The following is a 21719-nucleotide window of genomic DNA, read 5'->3' as shown; positions in this document are numbered from 1 at the left end:
AGTGTAAATGTGTTATGCTATCAGTGTATCTGTGGATTCGGCATTATCGTTTCTGTTTAGTCTGATCGACAAGGAACCAACCACCAAGAGTCTGGGCATGCAAAGCAAGCAATGGACAAAACGAAACGAAAATATAAGCATGGGATATAAATGAAAACAAAGTGCCGTCCTAATGTCCAGGCAATACAACTCAACAGAAACATAACCGCACTATAAGAAACATATTCTGAGGAACTTCCAGTATGTCAGCATTTTCATTAACAATTATGTTCCCGCCGATATCAGGCAAATGTTTGTAACATAATTATGACACCTTAATCATTACAGAACTGTGTACAGTATGCTACATACAACGGTTGATTTAAATGTTGCAAGCAATGTGTATTAGCATTGAATGAAATGGTTTGCATTTAGTTAATACGAGAAAATTACTCTGTGAAAAGTGCAACAATTTTTTGCCATGTTACAGTTGCTCACAAATGCTAGACAAAAGGAAGCTCCTGCGAGAACTTTACTGTACCTAATGTTAGTTTCTCTCCACACTCGTGTGGTAGAGTGAACCCAAGGAGTGTCATAGACGAGATCATTACACAAGGAACGATCAAATTCACCGTGTAAAACAGGGTCCGTCGCCGGATATGAACGACGAAAGTTATGTCAACGTAGGGCTCTGGACAGCAAGCATATTCTTTAACGTTCTTTTCCCCTGGCATGCCTGAAAATATAGCACAAACAAGGGAAAGGGGGGCATAGAATACAAAAAACTTTGAGAAATCATAGGTAAGAAAAAAGAAGCCAACCTTTAAACAAAAAGAGTGGCTGAAGAAGGATATAAATACGTAACAAAATGAATGAATACCTGAGCGAGAAATATTACCTAAAGATAGTTTTTCGCCTGAGTCCGGTGGCAGAGTAAAGCCAAGAACAGCCATGGAGGCGATGAGAACACATGGAACAATAAGGTTGAAAAAGTAGTACAGGGTCCGGCGCCGTATGATAATGATAAAAGTTATGTCTATATAAGGTTCGGGGCAGCAATTGTAGTAAATTTCGTTCCTTTTCCCGGGAACACCTGGAATGAAGAAATAAAGGACAGGAGCAAAGATGGAAGCTCTCTAGGAAAGAGAAGAACAAATAAATGATGCATTCAAACAAAATCAAAACAAAATATTTTAATCGTATAACTTCATATGTTATCCATTCCAATTCCAATCACTTGATTTAATAACTGAAAGTTTATGCTGCTCTTTATTTATGTACTTGATTTATAATGGGAAAAAATACAGTTTGATAAGCAATGGGGCAAGCATTTCTACACCTCTGGGCTGCCCCATCATCTGTGTTTATTTATATATGGTTTTAGGAAAGCCTTTGAAAGTTCTTGTTCATTTTGTAATAGCCTTTTTTTAAACTAGAGAAAGAATAGAAAAGGGAAATAACGGAGGTTTTGAAGCATTTTGGCAGGTTAGGTAAGGAGGGAAAGGAGGAAAAATTTTCCTACTCACAAGGGTTCGGTCTGTGATCAAGTTTTCAAACTTCTCGCCTTCCACGAGCTCTCTCGCGTCCAATACTGAACCACTACACCATTGGCGCTGCCTCGGCCAGGGCTTTCCTCAAACCAATGGAGCTGCCATATAGATTTGTTAAGCTACTTCTCGTTTGATTTAGAATCAGATTGAGCAATATATGTAGTCATAAATTAAAAACCACAAGACATATGCGAGGCTAGATGGGACGGCATCGTGTTGCACCTGTTTTGGGCGAGTAGCCATCAACAGGGGGCAATGGAAAAATTTTTCATTGTCTGTGCCCGCAGCTTTAGGAGTTTGACACCGCCCCGCCTAACCGCACTTGTACTACAAACAGCTTTGTCATTCAATACTGCTCCAGCGTTTACCTGCCATCGAACAACTGAATCAAACAAAAGCAGTATCGCTTTACAGAGCTATTTGCTATCCAATATTACCTCTCATAATGGATGTGAAAATTGCTACAAAAATTTAATTCATTTGAAAAAGATGTTACTGATTTTGTGACAGCTCATAATTAAGACATACAAAATTAATTTCTTTAATGTACTGGCAATGACTTGAAAGTATCAGAGAATACTAAAGAAGAAAAGTAAGTGAAATTTCATTGTCTGAATGACTTAAACGTTAAGTTGAAAATACAACAGGGCCCGTTAGCGCGCTCGCGGCGTGACGCATGCGTAAAATGAGCAGTGCGCAGCACACTCGTCGCAGTTCGAGCGACTGCCGCTTTGCGGCGCCACGTGCCTGTTTGAAGCTCCTCCTCAACCCGTTCGCAGCATGTGTAGTTACGGAGCACAGCAAGAATATACAACAAGAGAACACAATAATAATGTCACTTTCCGTGTTCCAAAGTTTCTACTAGAACAAGTGTCACGCCGAATTAGTGGTCACTAGCTTTAAATCCGTTCTCACGCAATATCTTTTTTCGCAAGCATTATACAACTGGTAGACTATAATGATACTGATGCCACGTGATTATTTTATCGCCTTGTTATAACCGAGAGGTGGAATTTCAACGCAATCATCATTGTTGTCATCTGGTACATGAACCTTCCGGAAGGATCTTTTGAACTAGGAGAGGGTAGAGGGCTCTTACTTACCTGGCAAAAAAAGCCGATGCAAGGGTCGACAAAACAGAGCCAGATCCGTCTTCATGCCACTGATTCTGATTCTTAGTTTCTAGTAGATTGTATATTTCTGACAACCGAATGTAAAATCCCATTCATCAGTATCTAACACATAAAACCTGATAGAACAATTGAGTAAGAGTATTTTAAAATAGTTGACTCGATATGAAAAAAATATTACACACACACACACACAGTAAACAGTCTCTGATACTGCTGTGTCACTGATCGAGAGATGTTTTCAGTTGCGAGTTGTGACTCGAAGCACGTGTAATAAAATATGATGCAATACATTCGTCACATCATTTTGTTGTGAATACGCAACTGTTTTATTTTCAGTAGTTCAGTAGGTACAAAACTGCGACTTTTAAGGATTCTTTAGCAATTATCTACAGATATGAGGCTACTTTATACAGTACTGCACAAAGAATACAGTAAAGTATAATTTCAGGTTTTAACCGTTAGAATACAGTAGGTATCGTCAGTAAACATAATGTTTGTGAAATTAATAATAACTATTTAGAATATACTGCTCTCCAGTTACTTAACGAAGAAAAATTACTAGAATCCAAATGTTTCTTGATAGAGAAGGTATATAAACCAAATTTTATCACCTACGGATTGACTTGAATTTTCGAAACTTGTGGTGGGTACAGCAAAAGAAGAGATTAGTTAGTTGTCTCGTGCCTCGATCTTCGTATACATCACTAAATTAATGTAAATCTGTTTTTAGTACAAAGACTGTGCAGTTACAACTCTCGCTCATAGACGCTACCATGCAACATGGTTTCACGGTTACCTTACTGACACTGAGACAGAAAGTAAGTAGGAAAAAAACATGTTTCTCAGCGGGCAGCAATTTTAAAATCGTTTCTGCAGTAGACTTAGCTCGTAGTAAACTACGTAACGATCCATATTTTCTTTCTCAAGTTTCCACAAGATGGAGAAAAATTCCTACTTCTGGAACAGTTCTGCAATTATGGGTCCCTAAGTGCTGTTTAGAATCTAACTACACGCTGAGTTCGGGTTAAGTAGGATTTCAAGCAATAGAACGAGTGAAAAAGTGACAGGTCACATCAGTTAAGTGATTTCATTACTATATAGAGAGAGGGGCCCCTTTTTCGCTCGTTCGTTATCTGAAACGTAAGCATTGTAAATTTTAGTATGTTCTACATATGCGAGAATGAAAAAACTCTTCTGCTGATATTATTGAAATATGAGGTCTGGAATTTTAAGTTAGTGAAACTGAGGACTGAAAATTATCAAAAAGCTTAGAACAGACATTGTTTCACGTACTGCAAGTACGAACTGCCTTTGAAGTAAGTTTTCTGAGCAAGCAATCTGAATTTGAATTGAATTATTTTTTTAATTTTTTTGTTTTCTTGTTTCGTAGAGAATGGTTGTACTCACAAAGCGGTGTTCGTAATGAAAACATTGGCTGTGTGGGGGAGCCGCACTGTCGAGTGGTACATACCTAGGAGATCCCATTCACCGTTCGTTATGAAGCTGCTGATGTCTCCGCCCGTGTCGTCTTGTAGCTGCAAATCCAGCTGTGAAAAGCAAGTCCACGCGTCAGTTCGAACAGAGGCGGTGTCATCGGTTTCTAATAGACAAATGATCTACTAGCAAGTACAAGTAGGAGTGTGAGAGAAGTTATTTCCAGTAAACATGAAAACGGATATTTGAGAAACCATGATTTTGTTATGTGTTCTTCAAAATGTTAAGGACATCCAAGGTATCCGAAAAAAAAGTAATTTGTAAAAGGTGCGGTTCCTTTTCACTTAACCATTCTCATTTTTACTGTAAAAATCTACGTTGCATGTAGTTACGAGAATTTTCTCTGCATTGAAATAGTAAATGTGTTTTTCTTCCTCCATAACAGTTTTCGTCCATTTTACTCACGTGATACACACGTGGCATATGAAACGGATATTACGTCGTGATTGATGGTGGCAAATAACATTTCTTAGTTCTCTCCATCTACAACAGATAACGGATCAACAGAGGATTTGTGCGGTGGCTTGTAAAAAGTTCTTATAGCTGGTTTCGGACAAACAAATCGGTGTGATTTCTAGGGCTCTCGCGACGTTATTTCCCAGTGTGCATCCAGTGTGGCGATTTCATATTTCTGTTCACTATATTTTGACAACTGAAGGATCGGTGGTTAAGGTCTCTTCGAGTATGTTTGGAGATGGATTATAAGCTCAGATCGGTCATGGATGGGAGAGAAAATCAGTCGTATTCCGTCCTTTGTCTCAATCCAACTAGGGAAACGTAGAAAACCTAAATCTCGATGGCCGGACCGAAGTATGAATCCTGCTCCTCCGGAAGTCGAAATATCAGCGAATAAGTCTGTGAAATATTGTGCCGAAGAGCGGTATCCCGAAGCCAACAGGAAAATCTGAAATATGGCTTCGACTGACACAAAAAGCATAGCAAATTTTGAAACATTCTTGAGAATTATGGGGTTTGTAATTTTCAAGGCATATTTTACAGATGAAATACAATCTGCAGTTAAGCTTGGTCAAATACATTGTGGAAGTGCAACTTCTCACGATAATTATTAACGTCAGTGACAAAACAATCTTCATCCTCATTGTTAAAACCGTCGACAGTTTCCCCAGGGATGAAATATTTGTCATTGTCATCACTGGTAAAAATCGTCATAATCCTCAGTGATAAAACAATCGTCAAAATATCAGGGATCTTAACCATCGCAATCATCAGTGATTTAACCATCACAGATTTTTTTCATTTTTCCCCAAAATTCATTTCCTACCTAAGCTGTAGAACTCTTGTTTCTTTTCAGACAAATCCAAGACAGCTTTGACTGGGATAAGGAGGCTCCCAATAGGAAATATTAGACAAAGAGTACTAGTTTCAGCATTTGTCTCAAACTGAGGGGAACAGCCCGAATGTCTTGTTTGCAACCGGAGGCCTTCAACTATTTCATATTTGTTCCTGCGACAGCACTGTCACAGGGAAAATATGAGGAAGGGCTAGTTTTTGTGTTTGTGTATCTGTTAATGCATGTAAGATAGTAAGGGCGAATATTGGCCGATATCTCCTGATGGGTATCTATTCTCGTCATCACCGTTACTGGTAAGAACATCATCATCATGACCATCACAAGAAATAAGTTGATGCAGTGGTTAGCACGGTGGACTGTTTAAATCAATGTCAGGCGAACGAAATTTCGGTCTGCTCTGGTTCCCCTAAATCGCTTAATGTAAACACCAGAATGGTTCCTTTGAAAAGCACATGTCATACTTCCTGCCCTGACATTCCCCAATCCTAGTGCTCCATGTCTAATAAAGCCGTCATCTGCTGGTCGTTCAAACCTGATCTATCTTTTCCATCGTCATCAATTTCAGGGTTATAGCCTTCGCCATCGTCACCTAGAGGAAAATCTATCTTCACTATTGTCAGTGGCAAACTCATCATTGTCATTAAATTCAATAGCGAGACATTAGTATTCATCGTTGGGGAAGGGGAGAGGGGACTTCCGTGCCCCTTACGGTCACGACTTTGGCAGTCGTCGAAATCTCGGGTTTTACTCTTACCGAAAAAAAATTATCCACGTTTTATGTTATCGTCCACGGCCACTGCTGAAGCATTTACGGCTGAGAACGACACATTTCTCAGTTCAGGGCGTAACGCTACAAAGCCACATCTAGTGACACACGGTTACGTGTACGTCGCCGTAGATGAGGTCAAGTTTTAATGAAACTCTGCCTCATACACATTGCGATATCTTTTGTAAGTGTAGCCTATGTGTCCGTGTTCTTTGCAGAGTGCAACACTTCCCGAAGTTGAGCGGAGGAATTACTGCACATTTACTAGTACAGGCTGAGAAAATTCTACACGTGACATGCAGTGACTATATGGAGAGTGAGTGGATTATCTCTATTAACAGTGTTTTCAGAATTAACAATGAAATGGCATTTCTGCTATGCTGTTGGGGTACCTGAAAGCCGTCATAGGTCCAGCTACCGAACTTCATCTCACACCGCTGATCATCAAAGGGGAACCACGTAATGTCTATCTTGCATGTACTCTTGAAGATGCCCGGTGGAACGTACAAGCAGCTACCGTTATTTCTGACCACAACGTTCGTTGGATACGTCCCGTCGAAACCCTCATCAGCACTTGTGGTGGAAAAGTTGAAAACAACAGAGTTACAGGCAAGAAAAGTAAGTTAACCTAGTGTGATCTCAAATTTCATTTACAAAAAAAAAAAAAAAAAAAAAAAAAATTAAAAACTCAGAGAGGATTTTCTGCATAGATTGTCACAGTTAAAAGAGTAGAAAAAGAAATCAAAAATACTTTCTTTGAGAAAAAAGGCAAAATTTATAGTAGCAGTACTGTTAAACAGAACAGTTGAAGTATTTTAAATGTGTCTACTTTTATGTCGCTGTTGAAAAGATGAGAATTTGGAGAATGGTATGTGGGAGTATCACGAGAAGCCGGACTGGGAGGAGATACACTGGCGGCGCGAGCCGGCAATGTGTCTCGCACCAGCCCGCAGGGAGCACAGTGGCCCACAACAACGGCAACTGACAGACCGTACCTGGCACCGGGCACTAATGCTCGGGATTACCCCTTTGATTGATTTAGTTATTTATTAGGTCACACAAAGAGTAAATATTCTTTTTTTACTTCCATGTATGTAAATATTAATTATTTTAAATTAAATTTAAACACTTTAACACAGAAAGCATGTTACAGTGCAGCCCGTTGAAGGACGTTATGCTCTGGTATTTATTTTAGGTTTTTTTGTTTTTTTTCTTTTAAATAATTGTGGTTGTTTACAGGAAACATTTTTTTTTTTGTTTCACAGAATATTGCAGTTAGATTCCGCAGGCATCGCCGGCTGATACCGACATTCGCGAATCGCTGAATATGGCAGACTGAGCGCGCTTTGTTTTGGCACCAGAATAACTGTCGATGAAAGGTAAGTAGAGAATACAAGTGTACCCTGAACTGTCAGACGGAATCACCGAAAGTACTTTACGATGGATGGCGATTTGCTCATCTACCGACGCGGGTACGTCTTTCATATCTCAACCTTAATTAATAACTGGGATGTTGCGATCCCAATACTATTTATTAATGTAAAAATCTATTACCGTCTGGATAGTAAATCTTTTTTATTAGCACAAGATCGGTTACAACGCCTTATGTACCGTCATCAGATATAAAATGCTTGACTACGAATAGGACCGCCAATGTTGATCGCAGTATTTTAAGGAGCAAACTTACGATACTCCAGTTCACACTGACGTGCTATCTGCAGTCATTTTGGTGATGAGGGATACTGCATTGGAACCAGCCATACGTTAGTAAAAATACTTCGCCATCGAGACGAATTTTTTTTTTTTTTTTTTTGTATTTCTGATTAATAAGTTGAAATTAGCAGCTCGAGTGCAGTTTTTCTTCGATATTATACATCGGTCCACCATGTCTATGAAGTAATATTAACGGTCATGAGTTTTTAGACATGTAGACTCATTTGATAGCGATGTAGAGGAAATACCGTTTAAGATAATCATGTACTTCCATCAGATACAGACGATAATTTACTATGCCATGAACACTTCATGCATTATGACTGCCTTCATATGTTTTGTGCATCATTTCTAGCATATTGTCGTGACGAGCACCCCTTCATAGATATGCGTATCGCTGTATAGTATTTAATATGTTCATGCATACACTTTACGATTTATAACTCTAGAAAGAAGAAAAAATCACGATATTACTGCTGCAGAACGCTCTTGGCTCCCAGAAACCTCGACTTTTGTCGAATTCTCTATGTCTACACCAGCGGAAAGGAAAACATTAGCCACAGAAATCCATCCACCTACCAAATTGACGGATTTGTAACCCAGGCGAAGACGCACATTTCGAATGTCAGTTTGACGCACAGATAGGCGTTTAATTTAAGGATGAATTCAACGGAGGTGATCCTTTTTACCTATCGTGTTTCTGCTCATTTCAAATTCCACTCCATTCTGCGTAGTGATTTACTCAATGGACATTCGTCACACGCAGCATATCGTATTTTCAGTAGTTACAAACACTTCGTAGCTCTACGAGTGTACGAATAAAATCTCCTGTAATACAGGACTCTCATAGACACTACTTTGTTGCCAAACGCGGCATTCTCAGTCTGTTCATTCGGCGACACGCAATTCGCAATGTTGCAGGTTACTACGTTAATGTAATCCTTTTAATCAACTAAGAGACGACAATCAGAGAGTGCGGAACCAGGGCAAGTGGATTCCCGTGGAACGAGCTACACTGTACAGGCGAAATGATAATGTTTATTTTACAGAAAACATAGAAAGAAAGAAAAAAACAAGAAAAGGAGTCTGACAGAAAGCAGAGAAGTTGTGGCGTATACTTAGGGTGGCCGTCAGCCAGCCAAGTATTAGAGTTATGTTTTAGTTAGAGGTTAAAGTCGTCACTGCCGAGCGTCCGCAGAGCCATCTGGTGAGAGACGAGGTCGTCCTGACCGTCTTCAATGCCTGTCAGCCTGCCAGTCCTGCGAAATATTTAGACACTTCGTTTTAATATTGTTTCAGATTAAGAACTGCTAGTTAGAAGTAGATAAGTACGTTTTAATGTGTAGTTTTTTGTTTCATGGAAAAGAGAATTCTAGTGGATTTACCTTAATTTTTCCTTAAGCACAACTGCAACAGTTAATTTAACTGTGTCTGTTATGAGAAGAACACGAAATTTATAAAATGGCAAATGAAAGGTAACGTAATTTTAAAGTTAACCTTTTTTTTTAGTCAATACATTCTAGTTTACTATTTTGCTCAGAGAATGACAGATCGTATATGAAATTAAGCAAGTTCGAAATGTGAATGAATGCATGCCAGCTAAATGTGTTATCATATTGTTTTCATCTCTTCTTTTTTTCTGTCTCAGGGCACAAAAGGAGGTAAGTTATTTTTAATAATGGTACTATCACATTCCATTTAAGTCTGGTTGCTTTTCAATTTATTGAAATGGCGTTTAAATGACAATGGGAGAGAGAGGAAGCGTTACATACCCTGATTGTTGTTGTCTAGTCCTACCGATAGAGACAGATAGAAACCCAAGAGAGGCAAGCAGAGGTGCCGGTACGAGGTGACGGTGGCCGTTGTTGATCGCACGTGCTGTGTCCATCCTACAGCCATACTCTCACACACATTCTCGCTCGCTCAGGACACAATAGAGGTATTCTGGAAAGAAGGTACTTCCCTTCTCGGGCCCTCGCCTTCCGATTTTCTCTCTCTCTCTCTCTCTCTCCACCGTTCGTCGCAGCGACAGCAAGAAATTAAAATCAAGACACAAAATGAGTATTGATAACAAGTTACAGGCAACTCCATTTTATGTACAATAGATGAAATAAACCTTCTAGTTACAGCTGAAATCTTTGCTCCTTAGCCAAAGACCAAGAAAAGTGCAAATAATAGCTCATGCTAATAGCTACAGCTAATATGAAGCCTGTATATAGTTGATTGCGTGTGGTGGCAGAATTTAAGCAAGGATGCTATTTTTCTAAGCGGGTAAATGCTATATATATATATAAATCGTCCTTAATGAAAGGACTTGTTGCTTTATACAGTTATCCACACATTTGCTCTCGATATTAGATAGTCGGCTGACTGATCAATTCTCCAGAATATCTCTATTGGCTTGAATACCGATTTTTTTTCATCCTGAGTTGAATTTCTCATCTCCTCAGTTCACATGTGTATATGCAAAACTTACTTGTTTCGTTCCTTACAGTACTATGTAGTATTTTCTTTTAACTTGACCCTGAAAACAACGTTCATCGTTTATATTAAATTCTCACATTTCTAAAGACAATACATGTGGATTATCTATTCATGCCATTTTCCTTTCGTTCCGTTTTACTTTTTCAGATAGAAACATGGTTGCTAGCAAACCCTCGTTTGAATATTTGTGGCACTTCCATTTTATGGATCTAACTTTTTCTAAATATTACTGAAATGAAACAAGCAGAGGACAATTGTAGCTAGCATGATACTTTTCTAGGAGATCGGGAATGTTGTCTGACTCAACAGAAAACTGAAATTCTATAGCTAAGGTCTCTAACTTTTAAAGTATTTTTGCAACTGACGTCAGATCTTGCCATTGGTCTTCGTCTTAATCCAATCGGAAAAGTGTGCAATTGTAAATAAGTCATTCCCCTACATCATTTGCATCTTCTTTACTATAAACGAAATATTAGGAATATATACAAGGTAAATCGAAAATAGTGAGCAAGTGCGATGAATCGGAATCCTCATGCAATAATAAGCAGAAAAGCAGTAACAACATGTGTCCGGAAATTATTACTTTCCGAGTTATGACACAGTCTTTATGGCTACTGTCGCAAATGAGTGTGTTTCATCTGATTCTTGAAAAATGTATGAATTATTGTAATAAATTTCTTATGTTCACTAGGATGGAATGATTTTAGCAGGCAAGAGGGATAATGTCGCAGCAGTACACTCGACAGTGTGAATCCGAATGCATCTTAATGCGCATAATAATGGTGGATGGATAGGTAGGTAAGGAACAAATTACCTCTCCCTCTCGCCTTACCTACCAAATTTCTTTACATAGTATTGCGGTCAAACCGACATATGAAGCAACACCTGTCAAAGATGAAGCCATACCAACGCGCTGAGGACTATTCACCTGTAAGATAGAAATTGAACCATTCGAAACATTCACCAAGTGACAAGTTTAAAGAAGAGTTGCACCCGGTTTAATATGGCTCTCGTAACTATGAAACTAAACAATTCCAAACTCATGCGGGTATAAAATTTCTTTCCGGTTCTTACCTGAGGAATCCAATCATCAGCTATTCCCACTGTTTTCGATGCGCCTTGTTCAACAATCGGCATTCGCCAAATTTCATTTTTCGAAATCTGCTGAAATCTGCTGAAGTTCGATTTTGTAGCCAAGCACACCAGGCCAAATATTAGCCAATTCGCTAAGAGACATCATGCTAATAGTTCACTGTCCAAATCAGGCTCTAGCCTTGAAAATGGCCCCATTTCGGGTCAGATATGACAATCCAGCTGAAGCCATCGCTAATCGGATCCTGTAGAGCAGGAATGGTGATTGCTACGTTCCACCCTCTCTTCCAAATAGTCCCATACGTTTTCTGCAGGATTACGATTGGGTGATTTAGTAGGCCAGCCGAGGTGCCATAGGGTGTTGGAGCGTTCGTCTATCAGGAACGTTTGCGCGCAGGCATGTGACCACGGCGGTTGTTATCTTGGATGAGGGAGTGTCCACGGCATACTCATCATGAAGATACAGAAGAAAGGGCAACAATTCGTCACCGAGAATATTGAAATAAACATCCTTTTTCGTGTTTGCGGTAACCTGAACGAGCGGAACGACTTCATGGTACGTGAAACACCGCTAAACTACCAGAGAGCCACCTCGGGCCACAAATACGCCTTTCACATACTGCGGCTATGCGTCTCATTCAACTGTCGGTGCATCATCTGAAAAGAGTCGAAATCGCGACTCCTCAGATTACACTACAGGACACGTCATCTGAAGTCCTGATTCTGTCTTGTGCGCTTCACTGAAGACTTGTAGTCTTTTGTGCGGCCGTGAGCAACGGCATTGTTCATAATACGTGGTTTCAAACATCCACTGCATGAAGGATGCTTCGCAGTGTCGGCAACTAGCTGAGATGGAGTTGCATTCACTGACGGCAGCAATTTTGCCGATTTTGAAACCGATTGTCACTGACAAGACATGACATTCGTCTCTGGTCCCTCTAGGTGACGACCTGTTTTACAACTCGTCTTACGCCGTGTTACATGCCTGCGAATTGTAACCGTTCCTTGTAGACACATTGGAAGTCCGCATAGATACATCAACAAAACGAGCAATTTTATTCACGGCGTGGCCACCGGCACGTCAAACACGCGATAGCTCCTTTGTGCCAATCTGACGTGCCTCCACATGGACTTATCTGAAGCGATGATTCTTGACTGACACAAGCGTACACCACTTCAGTGTCGTGGCTTACGAATGCACCAGATTAACCAGTTTGATTAATATATAGCCCAGTGTGCTTACTCGACCCGAAGGTAGCCTTATTGTATGAATAAGTTGAGTGTCAACGTATTTTGGCAACAAACATATTTAAAGCTATCCACTTCCTGGATTTTGCAAATTTTGAGAGTAAAGAGGCAAGCTCATTTGCACTCTTCACAGATCAAAACGAATGGATGGAAAAGGTGTGTTGGTGGCGCGCAGCATAAAACGGAAAGAAAGTCCTGGCAGAGTTCGGCGAAGTCTCGATCACTACGAGTGAGTCGTGAGTGTTGTGCGCGAGGGCTAGAGGAGTGCACGTCCGCTGCCATACCTGTTGTACATTAGCACGTCTGGCTTCCAGATGCGGTGCGGCGGTATCCTCAAGTCCTTGACGCCGCCGAACTCTGACGAGTTCCACCTGAGGTTCACGTCGTTCCACTCCTGAGGACCAACAAGAGAAACAAAACAAGGTTGCGGGTGAGGGAGCGGGCAGGAGGTTTGGGGCGGCCCGGGGCCGGCCGCCCGAAGCACGGCGCCGCTGACGCGCACGTCGACGCGGCCCCGTGACCCCGAGGCGGCCCGCGCCGGCCCGTCTAGCTTACTTGTCAGCAATGAAACTACTTCTCTACACATTTACTACAGCCGATGGTACCGTAACAACGCAAGGAAACACAGCGCAAACGAAGGAGGCTGCTCGCGGGGAAAGGGGGAGGGGCGGTGAGCACGTGGGACAGACAGTTTACCAAGTTATGTAGAATGAATCTCTCACTACTCGGCGGAGTATGCGTTTTGAAATTTGGTGACAGATTAAAACGTTGTGCCGGACCAGAAACGCGCCCAGAACGTGGCCTTTCTGAAGCAATACAGGGTTATTACAAATTATTGAAGCGATTTCACAGCTCTACAATAACTTTATTATTTGAGATATTTTCACAATGCTTTGCACACACATACAAAAACTCGATTCGGCAGACATCAAGCCGATAATCAAGTTCCTCCCACACTCGGCGCAGTATGCCCCCATCAATGAGTTCGAAAGCATCGTTGATGCGAGCTCGCAGTTCTGGCACGTTTCTTGGTAGAGGAGGTTTAAACACTGAATCTTTCACATAACCCCACAGAAAGAAATCGCATGGGGTTAAGTCGGGAGAGCGTGGAGGCCATGACATGAATTGCTGATCATGATCTCCACCACGACCGATCCATCGGTTTTCCAATCTCCTGTTTAATAAATGCCGAACATCATGATGGAAGTGCGGTGGAGCACCATCCTATGGTACGTTGAGCTCCCTGCTTGCTTTATTCGTCGACTTCCGCACGCGTTCAACCGTTTCTTCGCTCACTGCAGGCCGACCCGTTGATTTCCCCTTACAGAGGCATCCAGAAGCTTTAAACTGCGCATACCATCGCCGAATGGAGTTAGCAGTTGGTGGATCTTTGTTGAACTTCGCCCTGAAGTGTCGTTGCACTGTTATGACTGACTGATGTGAGTGCATTTCAAGCACGACATACGCTTTCTCGGCTCCTGTCGCCATTTTGTCTCACTGCGCTCTCGAGCGCTCTGGCGGTAGAAACCTGAAGTGCGGCTTCAGCCGAACAAAACTTTATGAGTTTTTCTACTTATCTGCAGTGTGTCGTGACCATATGTCAATGAATGGAGCTACAGTGAATTTATGAAATCACTTCAATCATTTGTAATAGCCCTGTACTCTTACCATCCATCTAGGCGTATGCATTGACCGAGAAAGACAAAGTCCCCGGGTTCTATTCTCAGTGCAGCACAGTTTTTATCTACCAGGACGTTTCAAGAAAAGTTATGTTTGTTTACTCGTGGTCATCAAGTCATTGGCGAACGAAATGGCAAGGTAACTCCCGAAGAAAAGATCGGAGGAGTACTAATAGGTTTCGGGTAGCCCACTGGCGTAAAGAGATTCCGCCCAGAAAGAGTATTAAAGAGAAAACCTCGATTTGCAAAGCAATCCTGTAACAACATACGACGCCAACACGTGAATGAAGCTAGAAGTACACGACGAACGAACGAGTAAGTTATCATCTGTAAACAACAACGAAGTGTGCAAATTGGCGAACAGTAACACGAACACTTCGAAGGCCACTTCAGCGTACAGTTTATGTAGCACATTAGTTGTTGTATTTCGCCGGGAGGGTAGTTTCTGGATTGTAGGTTCATGTTCCTGCAACATACCTTAAACGATGAGAGACAAAGGATACGCTCTTTGATTGTGAGTTACGTGATTTTAATGCCTTCGTAGCTATCTGGCTGTTCGACTTATCATGCCAGCCACATTACAAGAAACGTTATCTTAGCTTTTGTCCAGCTATTCATTCTTTACATTGTATTTGAAATTTCAACTTCGATGTAACGGAACTTAGTGGAAATCTTTCACCTAAAGTCTGCTTTAATAGTTGCAATAGGAAGCCTTTAGTTATTTGTTACGCAAAACTACTGACGTTATCAGTCAATGCTGACAGCTATAGTGTTCGTTGCCTAAACCGTTTTCGTCACTTGCGTCATTCCCAGTAGTCCGCATTACGTCTTAGCCGATGGGTGCACAAGCATTTACACTCCTAGTTACCATGTACGAGGGAGTATAGTTGGGCTACGAAGTCTCACGCGACGGAGTCCTTGGACAAAAACTTCCCAGCTAACATGCCGCGTCAAATACGGATAAAATGCCAAGCTTTCGATGACTGCCTCAATCACCGCGAATTTGACGCGGCAAGTTAATCGAGAACTTTTTATCCAGAGATTTTCTACATACGAATTTCCTATCGGACATTTAGATCCAAATGAATACTTTTGACTTTCAAATTTGAAGTAGGTTTTAAGGTTAGGTGATACCACAAGAATAAAAATCGCGAATTAGAGGAACAATACTACTGAAATCCTTTTGAAAGCGGAGGAATCTCGTATTTTTCAGCTGCAAAGTTGGTGCGGCCAACCATAGTTTTGAAATTACACCTCAGATGATATGTGGCTGAGCAGCCTATGAACTAAGTTCACAGAATTATTTTTTTCTCCCCTTTTGCGTGAACGGATGCGCTTCCTTCCCTCTCCTTGCAACCCAGCGTTCAGTTCGGTCAACTGATTGTATTGTAATGCATTTAATTCATAGACAATAAACGTCGTCACTGTCCGCCCCCGGTAGCTGAGTGGTCAGCGCGACAGAATGTCAACCCTAAGGGCCCGGGTTCGATTCCCGGCTGGGTCGGAGATTTTCTCCACTCGTCCTTTCATCCACATCGACGTGCAAGTCGCCGAAGTGGTGTCAAATCGAAAGACTTGCACCCGGCGAACGGTCTACCCGACGGGAGGCCCTAATCACACGACATTTACATTTGACGTCGTCACTTTTAAAATTGCTATGAGATTAAGTTGTTGCTATACACTGATGAGTCAAAGCATGTTTCACATATGAAATGTCCAAAAGGACTGAGAGCACCCATATATAAATTACTACCACTGCCCATCGCGAGAATAAATGCTGCATAGTGGCTTTACCCTCACGTAACGCGCAAGGGAGGTATACAAGCGGAGCGGAGACAAATGGGGAACCGTTGTAATGACAATAGTTCCACAAATTGGGAAATCCACCGGCACAAGCAACTTTCACAAAGGACAGATTTTTATAGTCCAGCAGGTGGGAACCAACATCACGCGAACGGCGATGCTTGTTGGCAGTTTGCGCGCTACTGTCTTGAGCATCTATAGGAAGTGCTTGAAGGGTGATGAAACCACAATTAGGGGTCAGTGTTCTGGACGTCCATGCATCATCGCAGGACGTGGGGATGAGCGGGTTGAAAGCCCTGTGAAATGGAATAGTCGCAAATTTGTGGCAAATCTGACGACAGATAACAGCATTCGCGCAGGCACAAGTGTTTGAGAGCACGCCTTGATCATAGGATATTGCTGTGAGGCTCCGCATCAGACGAACACTACGAGTTCTTATACTGACCCAACGACTTCGCCATTTACGACTTCAACGGCCACATGATCATCGAAATTGGACCGTAGATCAACGGAAACGTGTCGCCGGGACAGGTGAATCTTGTGTCTGGGTACACGACAAGGTCGATACGCCGTCATCGAGACGAACGGTTGCCCGATGCGTGCACTGCCCCACGGACATAGGTCGATGCAAGCAATGTTATTCTATGGGGCTATTCATCTGGATTTCCATGAGTTCTGTGGCAGATAGCATGACAACTGTGGAGTACTTGAATATCAGTGCAAACCACATGCGTTCCTTAACGCCTGACGTCTACTCCCAAGGCGAAGGCATCTTCCATCAGCATAACTGTCCATGTTACAGAGCCAGAATCGCGTTACAGTGGTTTGAGAAACACGATAGAACACTCACTTTAATGTCTTGGACACCCGATTTGCCTGATCTGAACCCGATGGAACACATCTGGCCGCCAGCAACTCTGCCAGAAACTACTGTCCCTAATTTACGAGGGATGCGTGAACTGTGCGTAGACATTTACTGCCACGTGCCTGTGGACTCTTACCGAGGATTTATCGAATGGATGTCATGCGGAATCTCTGCTATATTGCGTTCAGAAGGTGGACTATTACTTTGTGAACCAGGTTGTCATAACGAATGGGCTCGTCAATGTTAGACGTAGGAACTAAATTTCGTATCCCTGTACAATTTTGACTCTAAATGTTCCGGACATAGCGTATATTAACAATTTTAGGGGAAACGCGATTTCGAGACAAATTTTTTGTAATGTCAGCATTGTATTTTATTTTTTCAATAGTATTTACTTCAGATTGTGTTAGAAAGATCTCTAATTACGGTGCCTTTGAATACCAATTAGTTCATCGAAGAAGATTCTTCGAAGAACTGGCTATTGACGAATATTTACGTCTCATGTACAAGAAAGAGTGTAGCAGTCACGTCATGAAGCCTGACCTATTGGTGCGACATGTACTTATATTTTCATGCTTACCGTTCCTTTTATTCAAGTTTCAAGGACGCAGCATCCTATCTGGCACATTACAGTAAATAGCATCGGAAGCCTGTTGTCTTTTAAATTAATTGGCACTGCTGAGTTTACATGTGTAATTTACAAGTTGCAAGTGCATCGCAAATTCGTTCAGTATAGTTTCTTAACAGTTCTTTTTGTGGTAACACTTTTTCATGTTGTTCGTAGGAACACTGTATTTGTATTGCAGCTTATGTTAACTCGTGGAGGTGTGTTCCGTCTATGCAGCTGATTGAAGGCAGTTTGTTTATTGTCATATGTGTTTCGCTTCTTTTATTTGGGAAGCATCCTCAGTGGCGATTTCCAGCGCCGGTAACTCATGTTTGTGGCCCTGGAGATGTATTCGTTAGCTTCAATACTCCAGCTGGCTGATTTCTGGCGTTCTTTCTCCCACATGTGTTGTATGGCATATATCACTTGCACTTTCCATTTTGTGATCAACATGTGTGTGTTTTCAGTGTGTTAACTTGTTTCTTTCCGCCTTGAATCTAAGGTTTATTTAAAACTAATATAGTTCCGGAACTCGACCAACACCCTACAGTAATGAACCTAAAAACAGTCAGAAAAAGTTTTAGAACAGGGTACCAAAACCGATTGGTCAGCTTATAAGCTCTACCATAAGCGTCACGGAGTGACAATTAATTTATCATCAGATTAATGTAGTCATTTTTGCAGATAAATTAAGTCTTCTAGGTATATCATAACATATAGTTGCTGACAGCCCTCATATACTCATTTCTTAACAAAGTTTCTGTCGTTGGCTTGGATGACGGCGAAATAAGACGAAGTAACTATGATTCTGAAGGAAAAAATGGCGCGTCTAACTGTGAATTTCAATAAATGGACAAATAAGAAGAGTACGTTATGGCATACTTTAAGAGCAAATGGTAAGCGTAAAACTGGTTATGTTTCAACCTGAAACACTGTTCATCTTGAGATCAGAGTGCTGTAAGGTGCCCGGCTCTATTCCAGCGTTTATCAGCTGCGGCCGGCAGTATTTACGATTCTGAGAATGAGTTACGTATGTGGGTATCCTTCAAAGCATTTACTTTCTTCGTGTGTTCTTACTGAAACAAATTTTAAAATGGAATGTAACATGTGAGCGAAACTGAATTTGATTGCAGTTCCTATCCGTGGCGGACAAGTTGGAATTCCTAAAATAGTAATCCGGTTAGCTTAATCTCTCTGTGACTGAATATATCAATACGTCCAGCGCACACTTTTAATGCAGTCCGTAGTGAAAATGTTACCATGTAAAAAATTTGAGTGAGTTGAATAAATAAGCTAACAATTGACTTAAACTCAATGTAGGCAGCATAAAATGAAATATAGTGAATAAATATTGTCGAACAACGGAAGTCTGAAAAAGCATTGCACTCCGCGAATATCAAGTAATTCCAGTATTTTCAAGCAGTGACTGAGACGTGCACGGGGTTCTGATTTTCTGACAGGATGTTAGGATGCATATGTTCTGTGTGGATAGCAGCCTTCAAAGTACGTTACTTATTAAAACACTGTAATATAATCATTCGTATGGTACTCCATTGTGCCCAGTCATCGTTTATGACATCTGATATTTAAGTGGGCATAATAATTATCAATCTAACGATTAATGAAAACTACGTCAGCTGTATAATTACACATTTATTGTGCTACAACCGGTTGCACTCTTAAAACATCTGCAGGTTGCCGAGTTGTGCTAAAGTTATGATATAAATGGTCTGCTTATCGTATGCAGTGTCGAAGCACAGAACCAGAACCAATGATCAGAAACATCCTTCCGACCTCCTGGCGGAAGAAAGGAGAGCGGACACGGCATCATGCGTACAGTAAATTGCCCAGAATGTACGCAGCATACTGTGTATGCTCGCCAAAGTTCCGCGAAGCGATTGGAAGGATGTTTCTGGTTATAGTTTCTGGCTTTGTGCTTCAACTCAGCATTCGGCAACCAGACAATTTATGTCAAGTCTTTAGTACGCCTCGGCAAGTTGCTAATATTCTAAGAGCGCAGCCTACACAATAAATGTGTAATTACGCAGCTGAACTGGTTTCCATTAATAATTAAAATTTGTCAGCTGTGACACTCATCAAGATCAAGATTGGCTGTAATTAATATTCTTTTTGGAAAAAAAATATTCCTCAACACAATCTACTCGGCATCTAACGGATATGATCCACCGACATTCCAGCTTCTTTTATCTTCTTCAGAAGAAAAATCGGTTTCCGAGTATCCGTAATCCACGATTACAGCACAACTAAATTCTTCGCCGTAAGTGAAATCCTTCACTCCAAGATTATAAAAGAGAAGGCATATGAAGCCGAGGATTCGACTAGAAGGGAAAAGAAAATTTTCCACGTGCGCTTTTTCTACGTTTGCGGGTGATGTATTGCCATTACAAAAACAAGTTTTTGCTTGCCAGTGTTGGTCCTTTGTGTATTAACTCACTATTTAAATGATCCGTAACATAGTATCATAAGGAATCGTCACTCTCAGAATCGTCACTCTCACACTTCTTCAAATATATATATCCCATGATTTTCAAAAAACACATGCTGTCACTTTTTCTGTAGAAGAAATGAGTTTCATTTTCTTTCTGAGCAGACTGACCGTTGCCAACTCGTTCTTTTAACGACATTTTCGTCTCTTGGGAATAATCGTTTAATTTATAGCCACACGAAATCACCATATGTTCTTTGAGCCTGTCCATTAGCTCTTGCCCATATGATATTAAATTGATTTTAGATCATTTTCGGTCTGAACTCATGAAAGGCGAACACCTCATACACGGGAATTCTTCGTAAGCAGAACATCATTTAGGATATTATGCACCCACTGACTTAACTGTCAGGCCAGTCCGCATAGCTGCTTCCATGATTCGGGGAGGAACGACGGTCCGGAATCGAATCCGCCCGGTATATCGATGACGTGTGTCTGTGTGCTGATCAGCCTGGTTAGGCAGTTTCCCACAACCGCGTAGGTGAAAACTGTGCTGTTACGTACGTCCTACATCAGGTACAGGATTCGAAAACCTCAGACTTTCGCGTGGATAATACGAGGTGCATTCAAGTTCTAAGGCCTCCGATTTGTTTTCTCCGGACTGGAAAGAGATAGAAACATGTGCATTGTTTTAAAATGAGGCCGCGTTCATTGTCAATACGTCCCAGAGATGGCAGCACCGTACGGCAGATGGAGTTTTACCGCCAGCGGCGAGAATGAGAAGTGTTTTAAATACTTAAAATGGCGACGTTTCCCTTACTTGAACAGCGTGCAATCATTCGTTTTCTGAATTTGCGTGGTGTGAAACCAATTGAAATTCATCGACAGTTGAAGGAGACATGTGGTGATGGAGTTATGGATGTGTCGAAAGTGCGTTCGTGGGTGCGACAGTTTAATGAAGGCAGAACATCGTGTGACAACAAACCGAAACAACCTCGGGCTCGCACAAGCCGGTCTGACGACATGATCGAGAAAGTGGAGAGAATTGTTTTGGGGGATCGCCGAATGACTGTTGAACAGATCGCCTCCAGAGTTGGCATTTCTGTGGGTTCTGTGCACACAATCCTGCATGACGACCTGAAAATGCGAAAAGTGCCATCCAGGTGGGTGCCACGAATGCTGACGGACGACCACATGACTGCCCGTGTGGCATGTTGCCAAGCAATGTTGACGTGCAATGACAGCATGAATGGGACTTTCTTTTCGTCGGTTGTGACAATGGATGAGACGTGGATGCCATTTTTCAATCCAGAAACAAAGCGCCAGTCAGCTCAATGGAAGCAGACAGATTCACCGCCACCAAAAAAATTTCGGGTAACCGCCAGTGCTGAAAAAATGATGGTGTCCATGTTCTTTGGCGTAATCCTTATCCATTCCGTTCCAAAGGGCACTAGGGTAACAGGTGCATCCTACGAAAATGTTTTGAAGAACAAATTCCTTCCTGCACTGCAACAAAAACGTCCGGGAAGGGCTGCGCGTGTGCTGTTT

The 21719-nt window shown here is 41.5% G+C and overlaps 1 protein-coding gene across 1 annotated transcript in view; it reads right to left on the bottom strand.

The window, feature by feature from the left end:
- LOC126484874 (neuronal acetylcholine receptor subunit alpha-7-like) overlaps window positions 1-21719 on the bottom strand; it is a 392787-nt gene that overhangs the window by 307812 nt on the left and 63256 nt on the right. The window contains exons 4-7 of the mRNA XM_050108470.1: window positions 13056-13165; window positions 6627-6807; window positions 4134-4209; window positions 878-1072 (exon numbers count right to left, since the gene is read on the bottom strand). Of these exons, the coding sequence (XP_049964427.1) occupies window positions 878-1072; window positions 4134-4209; window positions 6627-6807; window positions 13056-13165 (562 nt within the window). The remainder of the gene's footprint in view (window positions 1-877; window positions 1073-4133; window positions 4210-6626; window positions 6808-13055; window positions 13166-21719) is intronic.

The sequence above is a fragment of the Schistocerca serialis genome, chromosome 6, assembly GCF_023864345.2.
Source record: "Schistocerca serialis cubense isolate TAMUIC-IGC-003099 chromosome 6, iqSchSeri2.2, whole genome shotgun sequence".
NCBI lineage: Eukaryota > Metazoa > Arthropoda > Insecta > Orthoptera > Acrididae > Schistocerca > Schistocerca serialis.
The sequence above is the reverse complement of the archived record's forward strand: the minus strand, read 5'-3'. Positions and strand labels throughout refer to the sequence as shown.